Source organism: Giraffa tippelskirchi, chromosome 3, assembly GCF_054371585.1.
Source record: "Giraffa tippelskirchi isolate mGirTip1 chromosome 3, T2T-mGirTip1v1.2.pri, whole genome shotgun sequence".
NCBI classification, from domain to species: domain Eukaryota; kingdom Metazoa; phylum Chordata; class Mammalia; order Artiodactyla; family Giraffidae; genus Giraffa; species Giraffa tippelskirchi.
Genome location: NC_137277.1, coordinates 12,140,899 through 12,157,422, shown reverse-complemented (window position 1 = coordinate 12,157,422; position 16,524 = coordinate 12,140,899). Strand labels below are relative to the sequence as shown.

The window sequence follows — 16,524 nt, the reverse complement described above, 5'->3', positions numbered from 1 at the left end:
GCGATCAGTCCAAATACAAACACAGAAGATGAAAGCACACATGGGCACGACTGAAGGGCATGCACCTTGCTCTGCACAGAAAAGTTCTAACAAAACAATGCCCTGTTGCTACCGCCCGGAGCTGCAGCACTCCAGCCACTGTGGCCACTCCCCTGTACTGCTGGCCACCAGCCAAAATGATCTGCTCCTGTACCCCCTGCTTCCTGCCATCCTTGGAAGCAGGGCCACAACCCCAAAGACCAGAGACAGAGGCAAAGGTTTTAGAGAATCACAAACGGAATGACCTGACCTAAAGTCCCCATAGAGAGCCAGGCCCTCACAGTGGCTGGACTTTGGGGATAAAGGACTGAGACCACCATTCCTGGCTCACAAAGCCAGGTCCTCCAACCCTGGAGCAGCCCATCATCTCTCTGTCTATATCCTGCATGTTTTAGAGCTGGGGATCTGGTAACTTAGAGCCTCCAACAGATGAGGAAGAGGTCTGCGTGGGCCCACAGCCTCCTCTGACCCTCATGCACAGAACTCCTGGATCCAAGGAGGGATGGTTCCTGGAAGGAACTGGTGGGAGCAAAGTGAACTAGTGAGTCAGGAGGGAAATACCCACAGCCAAGAGGACACATAGAGAATCCAGCGATCTCCGAGATACCTGCCGGTCTCCACTGGCAGCCAGCCCTCCTGGGAAGCATGGCCAGGGTTGTGATCAGCCTGCTTCACAAACAGGAAACCCAGATGTGAAGTACCTACAGGTAGCCCAGGCCACCCAAAGGCAGTGCTGGGACCACACTGTACAGCTCCTGATATCCAGCTCAGATCACACCTCGTCTCTGGACTGAAAGCGAGTCAGATACCCACACGTGACAAGAGGAGGGACAGGAAGGGGCTTGGGACTCGGAGGCCTTGACACTGTCTCACCAGGGTGAGGGCAGGGAGGGTGGTGGCCAGGTGGCCCTGGAGCCTGCCTGACTGTGGGCCCTCTCCTCCTGACCCTCTTTGCTCCCAGGAATGCTACGGAAAGGAGAACCACCACTGTTAACCCTACAGATCACTTGGGAGTGAGGAAAGCTCTTGCCCGTAACAGAAACAGTACTGCCATGTGGCTGTGATTTTATAAGACATAGACAGCGACCAGAATGAATCACCAGAAAAGTGAATAAAAGAACTTATTTATGCCTCTCAGAAGTCATACCATGAGCTCCATTTTTAATGAAAGTTTAGGGGGAGAGGGGGAACTACAGCACTGGCAAGTGAATATGAGATTTGAATACACAAGAAAGTGGTCACCCGGCAGCATGAATACCAAGATGCCTTTGGAAACAATGGTTTTCTGAACATGAATAGGGCATCGGGAAGACCAAGGAAAGAAAGAACTTTGATACCCATCTTCAACACTTTAGAAATTGCCACATTCAATTCAGTTGTTGAAGTTGAACAACCTCAACATTAAGTGCAAGACAGGACAACAGAGCTAAGGAAAACTTGAGAAGGGAGGCGCTCAGAGCCCTGGAGATGAGGGGAAGGGGCCTCATCAAGTGCACACACGCATGTGGTCAAGAGGCTGCCTTCCTTGGCAGGAGCAGCAGTTTTTAAACAAATTACACAGTCAGTGGATACACAGGAAACAAGAGGAAAAAATCAATACATGTTGTAAAAGTCCAACCAGGTACCACATGGAGGTCTCAGGCAGGTTCAGGGAGAGCAAAGAAAAAGTACATAGCTGTGACAGGATGCCAGGGGAAGGCCCAGTACAGGGCCTGGGATCCTCCGTGGCTGGGCAGGAGGCAGGGATCTGGGATGACACGAAGGCACGCCTGCTCAGACCTCCTCTATAGAGCCCTACATGAAAGGCAGCACAGGCCAGGCCTAGTAGAGCAGGCTCCCACACCTCGGGCTCCTGTCTACCCCTGATGTGAGGACAGCCATACTGTGAAGGACATGCTGCTAAGGTAGGAAGCTCCCCACATGCAACAGAAACCCACACCCACTAGTGTGAGGTTTTGACTCTTTTAACTGCCCTAGATCCCAGAATCTGGTGAAAGCCCTCTCTTTGGAAAAATGCCTGCACACAAAGACCGATGCACACAACTCTAGTGGCTGAGGCCACCAGAACCCACCTGCAGTTTGCAGGTTTCTTCCCGTTTCTCCATGATCACCTCTTCTTGCCCTCAGAGCCCCATCAGGAACTTACACAACCAAAGGCACAAAGCCCTCTGCCGTGGTTGGAATGATGGCCCCTAAAAAGATATATCCATAGCCAAACCCCCCAAACCCATGAATGTAACCTTATTTGGAGACAGCGCCTTTGCAGATGTAATTAAGAATCTCAAGATGAGGTCATCCTGGGTTATCTGCTAGGCCCTAAATTCAGAGACAAGTGCCCTGATAAGAGACAGAAGAGGAGAGACACACACACACAAGGATCAGGGAGGCAGAGACTAGAGGGAGGCGACCACAAGCCCAGGGACACCTGGAGCCCCCCAAAGCTGAAAGAGGTAAGACAGGGTACTCGCCTATATCTCTGGAGGGGACGCAGCCCCACCAACCCCGTCATCAGGGGCTTCTGGCCTCCGGGGGGAGACAGAATAAACCCATGTGGGCTAAAGCCCCAGCAGGGCCCTGGGTGAAGGGTGGATTATGGATTTGGAGCCCGTGGCCTGGCCAGAGCAAACTTACTTCAGGTCGTACTCGTTGGGGTTGAAGTCCTGCCGACGGCACGTGTCCTCCAGGACCTAAGGGTGAGATGAGGGTGTGAGCCATTGTGTCAGGCCTGGTCACCTCAGGTGGGGGCAGGCAAGTGCCACTGAGGGCATAGAGTCCACCTCTTGCAGAGCCCGTTGGCTCTGCAGGACAAAGCCTATAATACAAGTGGTGGACCACCTGCTCAGCAGCTCCACATACCTCACCTGCAAATCCTGCTTACTCTCTCCTCACTGGGCCTGCTGTATCAACTCAGCTCTGCAGGACCCTCCACACCGGGCCCTCAACAACTGGCCACCACATGTATCTTCTACACACTCAGGGACATCCCTCCACCCCCAGAGAATAATGTTCAAACTCCAAAGAGAGCCAGCTCAAGGAGGTCCCCGGTTCCCCACTCGGCGGAAGCCCCTCTTTCATCATGCTCTGCACACAATGAGTTGCCATTCATCATTCATCGGCTCAGCCCCCATCCCCACCGTGTCTTCTTGTGTCTTCGCGCCAGCCCCTACACTGCTGCTGCTGCTGCTGCTGCTGCTAAGTAGTTTCAGTCGTGTCCAACTCTGTGCGACCCCATAGAGGGCAGCCCACCAGGCTCCCCCGTCCCTGGGATTCTCCAGGCAAGAACACTGACGTGGGTTCCCATTTCCTTCTCCAATGCATGAGAGTGAAAGTGAAGTCGCTCAGTCGTGTCCGACTCTTAGCGACCCCATGGACTGCAGCCAACCGGGCTCCTCCGTCCATGGAATTTTCCAGGCAAGAGTACTGGAGTGGGTTGCCATTGCCTTCTCTGGGCTCCTACACAATAGGGCCCAACAAGCATTTTCAACATAACGGGTTCGACGTGGGCCAGCTGCCGGGTTAAGGGCAGCAAGTGACTCAGCACACGCCGCCACAGCACACCGAGCCGGAGGGTGACCCCAGAGTGGAGACATGGGGCCAGGGCCCTCGAAGTTGGGCTCGGAGCGCCGCGGGCTCGGATAGGGGTTGCGGGTGCCGCGACCCCAGGCATCCCCTCAAGGAGGCTAGTCAGCCCCATCCCCACGCGCCCGCAGTCCAACGCGGAAGAGGGCGGGCCCGCCGCGCCATGAGGCCGTTCATTGGCCGCAGCAGGCCCCGCCCCCGCGACCCTCGCAGCAACCGCAGGAGCGGCAGGCGCCACGTCCCCGGCGCCACGTCCCCGCCGCCGCGTCTCCGCCTTCCGCTCGCCCGCCGCCCGCCCGCGGCCGCACCTGCAGCAGCACGGTGCTCGGCGTCACCTTCACCGTGTGGCGCCGCCCGTTCGGGGCCAGCACCGACACCGCGGAGCCCCCGCCGCCTGCTGGAGCCGCCATCTTCCGCTCACGTGACCCGCCGCCCGCCCGGCGTCAAACAACTTGATCCGCAACAGCCGGACGCACAGCCTCGCGGCTTCGGGGGCGGGGCCTGGGACGGGGCGGGGCCAGCACGCCTCCGGGTCCGCCCCTGCGTGGCCACGCCCCCGGCCCTTTCGCGGGCCCACCCCCACCCCATCCCCGAGCGTGCGCCTGACACCTGAGCGCGGTCACACCAGCCGGGCCACGTGGCCCTGGGTCCGTGCTGGAGGTGCGGCCCTGGAGCGCGCCTGGGCTCCCTGTCCCCTCCGGCCCGTCTTGGGTCCTACTGCCCCCTTCCTGTCTCCTATGGTCCCCAGGGGTGAAGTCAGGCTCCCGCACCTCTGTGGAGTGAATGCCTGCTGGCCGTGGGATGTTGTGAAAGTCTGGGAGCAGCTATGGGGAAGAGCCCTCCAGAAACTCCAAATCAGCAGATTCGGTGAAAGTCTGCGACGAGCATTCTGACTGTCCATGCTCGCACTCTGTCCTATGACAGAACTTGTCCTCCGATTCCAGCTGCCCAAGTCAGTAGAAGGTACGGGAGGAGGGGCACGTGGATCCTACCACCTCTCAGGAGTGGGTGCTGCAACGCGCCTTCATGTAGCTGACACATCCATCTCACCAGCAGCCTCATACTGACAGCATGTGTATGCAAGTAAACGGGAAAGCTTCAGGGTAGCCACAAGTCCAGGGCCACCCTTCACAGTTTGCCTTACAGTCCTATTGGACTGACTATGTAACCTCAGTGCCTCATCCAGCCCACACATTGGTCTCTATCAGCCAGTCCCCTCTAGGGAGAGGAGCCGCACAGAACACAGGGCAGAGAAGTTTTCTGGCTCAGAGTCGGCTTCTGCTGACCTGCCCCTCCCCTTACCACCTGCTCACAGGAGTCCCACCATCCATGTGTAGCTGAGTACACAAGACTTTGGAGCAGACTCCTGGGGGGCACTTCTGATCACTGCCTGCAAGCTCTCTAACCCACCCTTCAGCCCACCAGGGCCCCACATGCAGTTCTGTGGCAGCCAGGTCCCTAGTTGCCCCCAACCTGGCCTCTTCAGCACTGCAGGGTTTCCTCAGAGCCCCATCTGCTGGGACAGCCCTTTCGTGCCTGCTCACTTGTTTACTGGCTGTCTCCACCCAGGGCAGCCCTGTCTGCCTGGCTATCCACTAGCAGGCACGCAGAGCAGAGCCTCACACGGGGTGGGTGTTCTGCAAACATCTGTGAGAGGAATGACTATTGATGGAGAGACAAACGTATGCGCAGTACCCCCACATGTGCTTTCTCCAGCTGCTGCCGCCTGCCAGGTAGATCAGGGTGCCCTAGGCTCCATGGGGTCTGTGTCCTGGTGCTGGCATTAGGAGATGTGAGAGACAGAGCAGACCTGCCTCCCTTAGTAGCCTGGCTGGGTGTGACCTTTTGAAGACCAAGCACCACAGACCAGAGTCGATGAGGCATCCATGAAGCAAGCCCCAGAGCCGACCTCTTGATGCTGGACACAGCTTGAGAAGCCTCCAGAGGCAGGAAACTCCCGGCAGAGGCTCCCCTGGGACACAGGATAATTTCAGGCCGGGGGCAAAAAATTCAGGCTTGACACACCAGCTCTGCACCACAGCAGGAAGGACCCTCACCTGTTTCATGGCAAGTTTGCCATGGATTAGAACACAAGCCTGAGTTAGAACTCCTCCATTTGCTCTAGGCTGTATGCAAAGAAATAGAGGAAAACAACAGATTGGGAAAGACTAGAGATCTCTTCAAGAAAATTAGAGATACCAAGGGAACATTTTATGCAAAGATGGGCTCGATCAAGGACAGAAATGGTATGGACCTAACAGAAGCAGAAGATACTAAGAAGAGGTGGCAAGAATACACAGAAGAACTGTACAAAAAAGATCTTCACGACCCAGATAATCACGAAGGTGTGATCACTCACCTAGACCCAGACATCCTAGAATGTGAAGTCAAGTGGGCCTTAGAAAGCATAACTGCGAACAAAGCTAGTGGAGGTGATGGAATTCCAGTTGAGCTATTTCAAATCCTGAAAGATGATGCTGTGAAAGTGCTGCACTCGATATGCCAGCAAATTTGGAAAACTCAGCAGTGGCCACAGGACTGGAAAAGGTCAGTTTTCATCCCAATCCCAAAGAAAGGCAATGCCAAAGAATGCTCAAACTACCACACAATTGCACTCATCTCACACGCTACTAAAGTAATGCTCAAAATTCTCCAAGCCAGGCTTCAGCAATCCGTGAACCATGAAATTCCAGATGTTCAAGCTGGTTTTAGAAAAGGCAGAGGAACCAGAGATCAAATTGCCAATATCCGCTGGATCATCGAAAAAGCAAGAGATTTCCAGAAAAACATCTCTTTCTGCTTTATTGACTATGCCAAAGCCTTTGACTGTGTGGATCACAATAAACTGTGGAAAATTCTGAAAGAGATTGGAATACCAGACCATCTGACCTGTCTCTTGAGAAACCTGTATGCAGGTCAGGAAGCAACAGTTAGAACTGGACATGGAACAACAGACTGGTTCCAAATAGGAAAAGGAGTACGTCAAGGCTGTATGTTGTTACCCTGCTTATTTAACTTATATGCAGAGTACATCATGAGAAACGCTGGGCTGGAAGAAACACAAGCTGGAATCAAGATTGCCGGGAGAAATATCACTAACCTCAGATATGCAGATGACACCACCCTTATGGCAGAAAGTGAAGAAGAACTAAAGAGCCTCTTGATTGAAAGAGGAGAGTGAAAAAGTTGGCTTAAAGCTCAACGTTCAGAAAACTAAGATCATGGCATCTGGTCCCATCACTCCATGGGAAATAGATGGGGAAACAGTGGAAACAGTGTCAGACTTTATTTTTGGGGGCTCCAAAATCACTGCTGATGGTGATTGCAGCCATGAAATTAAAAGACACTTACTCCTTGGAAGGAAGGTTATGGCCAACCTAGATAGCATATTTAAAAGCAGAGACATTACTTTGCCAACAAAAGTCCGTCTAGTCAAGGCTATGGTTTTTCCAGTGGTCATGTATGGATGTGAGAGTTGGACGGTGAAGAAAGCTGAGCGCCGAAGAATTGATGCTTTTGAACTGTGGTGTTGGAGAAGACTCTTGAGAGTCCCTTGGACTGCAAGGAGATCCAATCAATCCATCCTAAAGGAGATCAGTTCTGGGTGTTCATTGGAAGGACTGATGTTGAAGCTGAAACTCCAATACTTTGGCATCCTCATGCGAAGGGTTGACTCATTGGAAAAGACCCTAATGCTGGGAAGGATTGGGAGCAGGAGGAGAAGGGGACGACAGAGGATGAGATGGTTGGATGGCATCACTGACTCGATGGACATGGGTTTGGGTAAACTCCGGGAGTTGGTGATGGACAGAGAGGCCTGGCGTACTGCAATTCATGGGGTCGCAAAGAGTCAGACACGACTGAGCGACTGAACTGAACTGATTTGCTCTATGGGGAGGCTGCCTCCTTGGGCTTGCCTTCCTGAGCTTCTCACTGCAACTTGGCACCTTCCCTCATGGCCTCAAGTCCTCCTACAGGGGGTCTGCTTACAGCCTTGAGAACGTGATCACAACAGAGGTCACAGAGATGACTGTGGGGTCAAAGATTATCTTTGGGAAGCATGTAAGGTCCTAAAGGGGAGTCCTTTCTTGGGGCTTATAGTTCAGCCTCTTTTTGCAGCTCTTATTTTTTCTTTCCAAATTTGCCATTTAAAAAATATGACGTAACTGTACATTAACATTCACAGCAGCTTTATCTAATAGTCAAAAGCTGGAATGAACTTAAATGTCCTTCAACAATGCAACACATCCACACATAGAGCACTGCTCAGCAATCAAGGGAATGAATACTGACTCTGCAACCTGGGTGAGTCACGCTGAGTGAAAAGAGCTTGTCCTGGAGTTTCTTGGTGGTCCAGTGGTTAAGACTCCACACTTCCACTGCAGAGGGTGCGGGTTCTATCCCTGGTTGGGGAATTTCTGCATGCTGCTGCTGCTGCTGCTAAGTCGCTTCAGTCATGTCCGATTCTGTGTGACCCCATAGACGGCAGCGCACCAGGCTCCCCCGTCCCTGGGATTCTCCAGGCAAGAACACTGGAGTGGATTGCTATTTCCTTCTCCAATGGATGAAAGTGAAAAGTGAAAGTGAAGTCGCTCTGTCATCTGACTTTAAGCTACCCCATGGACTGCAGCCTACCAAGCCCATCCATCCATGGGATTTTCCAGGCAAGAGTAATGGAGTGAGGTGTCATTGCCTTCTCCACTGCATGCTGCATCATGTGGCGAAAAAAAAGAGCTGGTCCCCAAAGGCTGCACATTGTATGATAGCATTATGGAAATGACAATGTTTGCCTTTTTCTCTCTGTATTAATATTTGCATACCTATTTATACTTTAAAATAAGTTGATGAGGGACTTCCCTGGTGGGCCAGTGATTAAAGAATCTACCTTGGAATGCAAGGGACATAGGTTCACTCCCTGATCAGCAAACTAAGATCCCACATGCTACTGAGCACTGTAGTCACTGAGCCTACACACTCTGGAGTCCATGTGCCACAACGGAAGATCCCAAGTGACGCAATTAAGACCCGACACAGCCAAATAAATAAGGGAATATTTTTAAAAAAGAAAGTAAGTTGATGATATCTAGGCCCTTTCTCCCCAAATACTGCAGCAGCTCCTCCTAAGAACTAGGATCTTCTGTTTAATCATAACCCGTCACCACATGCAGCAACCATGGATATAATGATATTATCTAATGATATATCTACACAGTCCACGTTAGAATTTCCCTTGTCCCAAAATGGTCCCTTATAACTGGTTGTCACATTGCATTTGGTTGTTGGGCCTGTTTACACTCCTTTAATCTACCACAGTCCTGGGAATTCCCTGGTGGTCCAGTGGTTAGGACTCTGCACTTTCACTGCTGAGGGCATGGGTTTGATCCCTGGTTAGGGAATTAAGATCCCACAAGCTGTGTGGCACAGCCAAAAATAATAATAGTAATAACCACAGTGCCTCTGTTTTTTGTTTTGTTTCTATTTTTCATGACATTCACATATTTTAGAGCCCACAGGCTGGATCTGCATGATCTTTTCCTGGAGTTAAACATTCAGGGCAGTGAGGCAGTGTAGATGACAGCCTCTCAGGAGCTCCAGGACTTCAGTTTGTCCCATTAGTAAGGATGCAAACCTTGAACCTCCCTGTTCCAGGTCCCTTGTAAACTGAATAAGCTGTGTGTGGAGGTAATTCTTTGAGAGCACAAATATGATGTTTTCCTAAGAACCACTGACCCAGAGGTTTTAGTACCAATCAATGCTCCTTGCCTGAATCCATCATTACATTTATGGTGCAAAATCACAGTCTTCCAACCTAATCATTCCCTCTATATTTAACAGGCATTTTCTGATTAAGAATTTTTTTAAATTCCTAAATGTTAATATGAACGCATGGATTCTTTTTCTTCAGTTATTCTTTTGATGCTAAAATTTGATCCAAATTTGACCAGTTAGACCCTCCATTCAAGCTAGCTCCTGTGCTTGTTTGGGGAGGGTAGGGCAGTGACCTTTTATTTTCATATTATTTCAAACTTAGAAGTTGCAAGAACAGTACATGCATGCATACCTCCTAGACGCACCATTTGTTTATATGTTGCCCATTTGCTTCGTCATTATCATTTCTATGTATATTTTTTTCTCTCTTTCTCACTATGTGTATATCTTTTTTTTTTTTTTTTCTGAAACCATCTGAGAGTAAGTGGGGACATTGTACACATTTGCCACTGAATACCTCAGTTTGTAGTACACATTTGCCACTAAATACCTCAGTTTGTATTTCTGAAGAAGAAGGGCCATTCTTAACTAAACCACCGAACTATGAAACGACATTGGGAGATCTGTAATTGATAACAACAATCCGAGCTACTCTGCAGTCACCTGTAGCACTCACACCTTTCCTGCATCTTTTTGACATTTCTGTTGTTCTCTGAGCACTTCCTCACTTCAGCCACAAGAAGGTGTCTTAAGCTTACCCAGGATGTCCCTGCCCCAGCCCTGAATGCCATTTCCCAAGGAAGCCCTAGTCCCTGTTAGAGGGGAGTGGGATTTAGCAACCAAGGTCTGGAGTTGAGCGTGTTCATTGCTACCGGCTGCCTTGCTTTGTAGGCCCCTGGGAGACAGAGCTAGCATCCTGAATTCACCACCCCTCAGTCTTCCTCTTCTTCCATCCTTCCATATTTATATTGGTTGAACTATATGACAGACTGGTTCCAAACAGGAAAAGGAGTACATCAAGGCTGTATATTGTCTCCCTGCTTATTTAACTTCTATGCAGAGTACATCATGAGAAATGCTGGGCTGGATGAAGCACAAGCTGGAATCAGGATTGCCGGGAGAAATATCAATAACCTCAGATATGCAGATGACACCACCCTTATGGCAGAAAGTGAAGAAGAACTAAAGAGCCTCTTGATGAAAGTGAAAGAGGAGATTGAAAAAGTTGGCTTAAAGCTCAACATTCAGAAAACTTAAGATCATGGCATCTGGTCCTATCACCTCACGGCAAATAGATGGGAAACAATGGAAACAGTGGCTGACTTTATTTTGGGGGGCTCCAAAATCACTGCTGATGGTGATTGCAGCCATGAAATTAAAAGACGCTTGCTCCTTGAAAGAAAAGTTATGACCAACCTAGATAGCATATTAAAAAGCAGAGACATTACTTTGCCAACAAAGGTCCATCTAGTCAAGGCTATGTTTTTTCAGTGGTCATGTATGGATGTGAGAGTTGGACTAAAAGGAAAGCTGAGCGCCAAAGAATTGATGCTTTTGAACTGTGGTGTTGGAGAAGACTCTTGAGAGTCCCTTGGACTGCAAGGAGATCCAGCCAGTCCATCCTAAAGGAGATCAGTCCTGAGTGTTCATTGGAAGGACTGATGTTGAAGCTGTAACTCCAATACTTTGGTCACCTGATGCGAAGAGCTGACTCATTTGAAAAGACCCTGATGCTGGGAAAGACTGAAGGCAGGAGAAGGGGATGACAGAGGATGAGATGGTTAGATGGCATCACCAACTCAATGGACATGAGTTTGAGTAAACTCCAGGAGTTGGTGATGGAAAGGGAGGCCTGGCATGCTGTCGTCCATGGGGTCGCAAAGAGTCGAACACGACTGAGCGACTGAACTGAACTGTATGAATTTGTCAATATTCAACCATTTTCAATCTACAAAAAAAGGGCACAACCAAATAAACCCTTATCCACAGTAAGAACCCTTTTTCAGCAGCATCAACATGTTCATTAATTTACTCTGTTCCAAAATGCCCTCCAGATAGCTTTACTTACTAGAATTACTATAACAATCCTGCTACTAACCAAACCTACTAAGGAAATCTCAAGATCTCTTTGTAATTATTTTTGTCTTCTGAATATATCATATTCTGAAATTCAGAATATGGTGTTCAAACTATTTGAATTCTCTTTTTTCTATGTGGTTATGTTGATTTGATATACAATAAATGAATCAATAAATCATTTATTACTGAATTTTAGGGCCTTTTTCATTCTTTTTCTATTTAATATTATATTTTGATTATGGAAAACATTCATTTATTTGATTTAAATATTATTTGATTCAAAAGTTATAAAATGACACATAGCCAGAAAAGGGTCACTCCCTCTTCATCATTCCGACTGTCACCCACATAGGAATCTTCCAGTTCTGCGGTAGCCCTCCTGTTTTTCTGCAAAGATGAGCATATGCATGTATCAGAAGCTAAGTGGACACAGATGCAGATTCTCTCCTTCCTTCTTACACAGCAGGTGACACAGAACATATCCTCATTTGTTGTCTTCTCTGCAGCCTGTATGACTCACTCTGGAACCATGTCTAACTCTGCTCCACTCCACAGTATGGTACCTCCAGAGCGCAAAGTCCTGGATGTTATATAGGTTAGACAGAGGTCAGGGCTTGGGGTCCAGGCTCCCCTACCTGCACCAAGCAGAGCTTTGACATCTCCTGGCTGCCTGGGCCTCTATACTTCATCTGTAAAGCTAGACCCAGGGAGGTGGAGGCTCAGTGCAGGTGAGCCAGACAAACATCACAGGCAGCGATTCCTCTCAGTGTCTGTGGGAAATCTTGAGCCAGGTCAGAAGGTGAGGCCAGGGTCCTTACCCCAGGCTGCCCAGACTCCCTTCAATGTTGGCCCAGGAGCCCCCTGAATGCTGGAATGAGGGGGCAGTAATAAGGGTTATTTTCCCCAGTGCCCCTGATGGGACCAAGGCTGTATTTTCCAAAGAAACAATGTCCCAAACTAGTTCTCTTAGAACTTCAGGTTGTAGGTTAAGGTTTAAAAGCCCCTGGCTGGGCTGACCTGGGGACTGAAGCTCCTTGCACCTGTCTCTTTGGGAAAGTTGTGGCTCATTCTCAGAGCAAGTGGCTTCTGAGGCCCCTCTGAGCTGGACCCGGGGAGGCTCAGCCCTGCCTCACACTGTGCTTACACTCCAGCTGAATGCATTTAAAATATACATAAAGATATATATATATAGAGAGAGAGAGAGAGATATAATTGTAGTAAAATTGCAATTTAAATTTAATAAGTTCAAAATCTACTTTCCAACATAGATTCTCTGGGAGATTATCTGTATTATCATTAAGGCTTTCCACTGCCAAAGGAAAAAAAATGTGAGTTCTTGATGGCAGCCTGCTGTCCACCCTCAGCAATCTCCACCTCACAGCCTCCCACTCAGCCCATTCTCCAGACCTTTCCTCAGCTCCCTCCCATCAGAAGGGTGATGCCCACAGGTCACCTGCTGGGGGGCTTCCCTGACAGTTTCCCACCTGCTGCCCTCTGCCTGGTTTTCTCATTTTCTGTCCATCCTGATCTCACATTGTGGAGCCCCTTGAGCAGCTGTTTCCATCATCTGCCCCCTTATCCCCAGCAGACAAGCCTGGGACCGGGCTCCAGCAAGTGCATGTGAGATGTCAGGGACCCCCACGCCCCCATCACCATGCATGGAGCTGCCCCACATCTGGTCTCGGTTGGTGGCCTCCAGGCAGGGCAGACACCTGGACAGGTAAGAATCTCGGCTCCTACTCACACCTGCAAAGGAGATCACACTGTTAATTTCATGAAATGAGTTCCATTTTTAAGCTGCCACCCTACTGCTGGCAGAAGAATCAACACCCTTGACTCAGGAACTTGCTGAGCCCTCAGTGTCCTCCTCTGAGAAGTGGATCCTGACTCCCGGGTGGAAGGTGGTGGTGCTTTGAGGAAAGTGCTCAGCATAGTCCCCACCGCCCCGCCCTCTAGCCAGTTCTGTAAGCAAACACAGTGGGATCTGGAGAGGACAGGGAAGCCACCTTCCTGCTCCTCCTCACCTCCTCGTCCCTCCCAGGCAGTGGCTTGACAGCTGTTCCCAGGATCTGCTTTGAATTAAAAAGTGGCGTAGCTCTTTAAGAAAAGCATCCGCCGCCCCCGCCGCCCTGCTGCCCCCTTTGAAGTCGCTGGCGCTGAAAGGTTCCCAGTGGCAGATCTGAGGGTTTGTTTCTGCCTCCCCAGAGGCCACGTGCGGATCACAGGGTGAGAGGGAGGGAGGGCCGAAGGTCACATGGCCTGCAGCCGCTATTGCAGCCAGCGCTGAGGACCAGCAGGCTGCTCGGATGGGGACCAGCCGGCTGGAGCTCATTAGGGCTCAGCAGAGCCAGCAGCTGGGAAAGCTAAGGAGGAGCTGTCTCTGGCCCTCTCCACGGGCCTGGAACAGCCTGACCTCCCCCGCGCCCTCTCACCTATATAGTGAGGAACATGCCCTGGCACTTTGCAGACACTCTGGTGACACCTCCAAGAAGCCCCATCTCCACAGATGTGTAGGAAGCCCCTCCCATCCCCATCACCTTCCTCCCTCCAGCTTTGGAATGTGGCTGGTCCCAGGGGGACCCCGGTGGACCCTGACACTCCACAGTTAGCCCAGGTCAGCTGTGGGTTGGCATCCAGGAGAGTCCTTCAGCCAGGATTGCCCACCAGCCAGGTGGGGCTGTGTGGGGAGGGTGGACTAGGGTCAAGCCCAGGGCCAGAAAACCCTACCAGTCCTCGGTTCACAGGCATGGGAGGGCGGGGCTTGCAGCAGAGTGACAGGCACATCTGGTACTCAGCTTCCTCCTTCAGCCCTAGGGGCTCTCACCCCTAAATAAAGGGGGCTCTGATTCCCACATGCTCCCAGTCCTAGGGTGAGGGGCGTGTGGGTACTTTCTGCAGGTGACCCCAAGGCTGCTCAGGCCAGGCCTGCAAATGGCCACCTGCAAACAGAAGAGGACAACTTCTGGCATCATGCCTCGGAGGTGTCTGTGAAGGCCTGGAACTGACCAGGTGGCCCCAGCCCCATCTTCCCCAGCCCCTGCACCAAGAGGCTCCAGGTGATAGGCTTTTCTCATCAAGGCCCCAGGATGTGAATCAAGGGGGGGGTTCCTGCTGATGGAGAAGGGGCTCGGGGAAACCAGGTGGATTCAAGCTCTGTAATTGCATGACCTGGACTTGAGGCCCCTCCCCCAGCTCAAAGCTAGCTGTGGGCTCTTGGCTGGCTGGGGAGTAGGACCTCCATTCAGGGCAAGCCACTGGTGGCGGTTGTGGTGGTCTGCCCCACTTTCCTGCCCTCTTGGGCCTCAGAGGCCAGCAGCTGGGAAGCAGAGCTGCCCAGGTGGTTGTGCAAGGCGGGGCGGTTGAGGCCAGCAGGGAACAGCTGGGCCCCAGACGGCAGGCAGCAGCTGCAGCCCAGAGCAGCCTTGTGCTGTTGGAGCCCTGGGCTCAGGACCCTCGGGGATCCCCAGGAGGGAGCCGGCTGTGTGATACAGGGCCGACCCAAGTCCAGGTAAGGACACTGGGTCTGGAGCCGCTGGACATCCTGAGACCCTGAAGGCCCAGTCCAACAGGTGGGATCCCCTGTACCACTGACTGCCCCCCACCATACATTCCTCCCCAGGGCCTGCTGGCCAGCGCAGACCCCAAGCCTGCCCCAACTCGGGCTCTAGCTCTTGTTTCCCAAAATGTTCCATCTCTGATGCCCCCTTCCCAGAAACTGGGCACATGCGGACACCTATGGACCGGGCTTCCTCGGTGGCTCAGTGGTAAAGAATTTACCTGCGATGCAGAAGACGCAGGAGATGCTACAGTTTCGATCCCTGGGTCGGGAAGATCCCCTGGAAGAGGGCTTGGCAACCCACTCCAGTATTCTTGCCTTGGAAAATCCCATAGAAAGAGGAGCCAGGAACACTACAGTCCATAAGGCTGCACAGGGTCAGACACCACTGAAGTGACTGAGCATGCACGCATGCCATATATGGACCACAAGTCTCATCAGTTACCTCTATGCTCCCTCCCCTATAATTTCCTCCCCAAAGGGCCAGCCCCTGAACCCCCATCCTATACCTAAAGATGGCACTTCGAAAGAAGCAGAGGCTCCCCTCTGGGCTCTCATTTTCCTAGGCCTCCTTGCACCTGGGCATGCGTAGGATCTAAGCTTGGCTAGAAGCACCTATCACCCACCTGAATGGGAACCAGGAAGCCAGGAGACAGGAATGATGCAGAACCCACCTGGACATGGCAATGGTTTGGGGCAGCGTAGGCAGAAGGGTGGGTCCAGCATATCTGGTGTCCATGGACCCTTGTTCCTGCTTCTCCTCCTTAAGCTTGAGTGTCAGCCCTCCAGACATCACACAAGCCCCCTGTGCCCAGGACCACAGTCTGCCTTGGTTCCTGAAGGATGGTTGGCATCCACTGGGGAGCAATAACTATCACTGATCCCATGCTCACTGGCCTGTACAAGTCCTGCCCCATTTAATGCTATGACCCTGGGAGGCAGGTAGTATTCTCGTCCCCACCCTACAGATAATAAGCTTGAGGTTCAGAGAACCAGCTGCAGGCCCAGCAGGGGCAGATGTAGGCTCTCAGCCCCATGGCTACATCTGTCATTGTGTGGGTCCCATAGACATCTGTCTAAATGAGTGAAGAGGAGCATGCACATCCCATGTCCCAATAGAATCTCCAGGGTGGGACCAGCCCACCACATTCACTCACCTACCCTCCTTCCCTGCCAGTTACCTGGTGCCTCAGGCCCAGCCTGCTGACTACCACTGGTCAGACCCTTAGGTGTTTGGGTTTGTTTTTTATTTTTTAGGTAAAATTCATAATATAGAACCACTTTAGGGACTTTCCTGGTGGTCCATGGTTAAGAATCTGCCTTCCAAAGCAGGGGATACGGATTCAATCCCTGGTCCGGTAACTCAGATCCCACATGCCGCAGAGCAACTAAGCCCATGCACCACAACTAGAGAAGACCCCATGGGCCGCACCTGGAGAAAGCCCATATGCTGAAAGGAAGAGACCACGCACTGCACTTAACATCCAGCACAACCAAAACCAAAACAAAAGCAAACAAAAAACCTTAAGGTGCACAATCCCTTGGCATTTAGTACATTCACA

General features: G+C 51.3%; 1 protein-coding gene across 10 annotated transcripts in view; it reads right to left on the bottom strand.

Moving 5' to 3' along the window:
• The window catches only part of ASPSCR1 (ASPSCR1 tether for SLC2A4, UBX domain containing), a 28,555-nt gene extending 24,509 nt beyond the window's left edge, over nt 1-4,046 (bottom strand). For 7 of the 10 annotated variants that reach the window (XR_014078732.1, XM_081576368.1, XM_081576369.1 and 4 more), the window contains exons 1-2: nt 3,927-4,046; nt 2,671-2,726 (exon numbers count right to left, since the gene is read on the bottom strand). Coding sequence is in view for 9 of the 10 variants with exons in the window: in XM_081576368.1 (XP_081432494.1) it covers nt 2,671-2,726; nt 3,927-4,028 (158 nt within the window). In the remaining variant the exon portion in view is untranslated. The remainder of the gene's footprint in view (nt 1-2,670; nt 2,727-3,926) is intronic. The other 3 variants (XM_081576370.1, XM_081576372.1, XM_081576376.1) reach the window with 1 other exon arrangement.
• Between the last annotated feature and the right edge of the window lie 12,478 nt (nt 4,047-16,524).